Genomic DNA, 1,521 nt, shown 5'->3' with positions numbered 1-1,521 from the left:
GAGGTGTCACTCACACGGGTTGTGTGTACTGGAAAGCCAGCCCAGCTGGGTGTGAGTGACAGTAAGTGCACAGTGGAACCCTCCCCCCCACCAACCTCTCCCTGCTCCTTTTACTTTGTTTTAGTTTACAAAGTGCACAAAGCAGCAACGATCTTTGGCCCTCCATGAGAACAACTGAAGGTTGCGCAGCTAGTTAGGGACCCGAGGACCCCTCCCCCCAATGAAAGGTGTCATTTCCTCTAGAGAGTCAAAGCCAAGGGAATGATGCGTTTGGCTTCTGAAGTCAGGTATGCTCACAGTGGTGCTGTAAAAAATAATAATGAAAACCAAAAATAAGCATTCTCTAGGACAGAAAGAAGGGCTTTTAGAAATGTTCAGTAGAGATGAGGATTTTGAAGTCTTTAGGTAAGGGTTTCCCCGATCAGAGAGCGTTTACCCAACCTGAGGCGGGACTCTGCGATATGGAGAAAGGGATCGAACAGACAGTAAGGCCTGAATCGGAGACCTCTGCCCTCGCCAGAGCAGAGCGCAGCGGGGCAGCAGAGGAGGAAAGCCCTGGGAGGGTACTGGCTAAAGTGGATGCCTAGTGTGGCGTTCAATTTAAGCACTTGTATATGAGTGTGCATTTATGAAGGTAGAAAGAAAATGCTTCCGAATGTAAAAAGCCTGCAAGTGAGTGTGAAGAGAGCAACAGCATGGACCAGAGACATGTGGGAGTCTGGTGTACTGTATAAGTGTCTGTGCGCACGCGTGTGTGTGTGTGTGTGTGTGTGTGTGTGTGTGTGTGTATGTGTGACTGAGTGAAAGAGAGAGATAGAGATAGACTGATTATGTTTTAAACATTTTGTTCAACGAACTCTTGATTGAACCTTTTCAGGTCTGTTAACACTATCCTATTCATTCTGCATGTCTATGTGAGCAAGAGACAGAGAAAGACAGAGAGAGAGCGAGAGAGCGAGAGAGAGAGAGAGACAGAGTCTGCGGGAGGGCCCTCCCTGTGGCTGTGGCCACCCTCTTCGCCCCATTACTGAAGGGGAGCTCTCAGGGCGGTTAACAGTCCTCTGACCCTTCATTATCGGAGGCAGTGTCAGAGTCCGCAGTGTCTGTGACCACGCGGCCTGGGGTGACGATGACCGCCCGGCGTTGTTCTTCTTCAGGCATGCCCATTTTCTCCTGCGTGCCCTCAATGTGCTGGATGGCCTAAACAAGCAGACATAATGAATCCTTCAAATGTATTTTTTACCTGATAAAAGGCACCTTTTAACTGTGAGATCAAAGTAAATGGCAACGCCACCTTTGCTTCACTGTTTGCCACGTTCATAAAGGTTGGTCTTGCTTTCATTTTAACAGTACTGAACGCATTGTTTCTTGTTGGCCACTAGGTGTCGCCATTATGCTAATCTTGAAGACCCTTTACCTGCACAATGGTGTCCAAGTTCTGTCGCGATGTGGATGCTGAGTTGATGACTGAGGCAGGGCCCATGGTTACCACGTTGACGTGGTGGGGGGGCGGAGGCAACG

General features: G+C 49.1%; 1 protein-coding gene across 1 annotated transcript in view; it reads right to left on the bottom strand.

Moving 5' to 3' along the window:
• Window positions 1–773: 773 nt before the first annotated feature.
• The window catches only part of tfap4 (transcription factor AP-4 (activating enhancer binding protein 4)), an 8,583-nt gene continuing 7,835 nt past the window's right edge, over window positions 774–1,521 (bottom strand). The window contains exons 6-7 of the mRNA XM_027009140.2: window positions 1,418–1,521; window positions 774–1,200 (exon numbers count right to left, since the gene is read on the bottom strand). The exon at window positions 1,418–1,521 is cut by the window's right edge and continues 64 nt beyond it. Of these exons, the coding sequence (XP_026864941.1) occupies window positions 1,051–1,200; window positions 1,418–1,521 (254 nt within the window). The 3' untranslated portion in view covers window positions 774–1,050. The remainder of the gene's footprint in view (window positions 1,201–1,417) is intronic.

The sequence above is a fragment of the Electrophorus electricus genome, chromosome 1 (assembly GCF_013358815.1).
Source record: "Electrophorus electricus isolate fEleEle1 chromosome 1, fEleEle1.pri, whole genome shotgun sequence".
In the NCBI taxonomy this organism is placed as follows: domain Eukaryota; kingdom Metazoa; phylum Chordata; class Actinopteri; order Gymnotiformes; family Gymnotidae; genus Electrophorus; species Electrophorus electricus.
The sequence above is the reverse complement of the archived record's forward strand: the minus strand, read 5'-3'. Positions and strand labels throughout refer to the sequence as shown.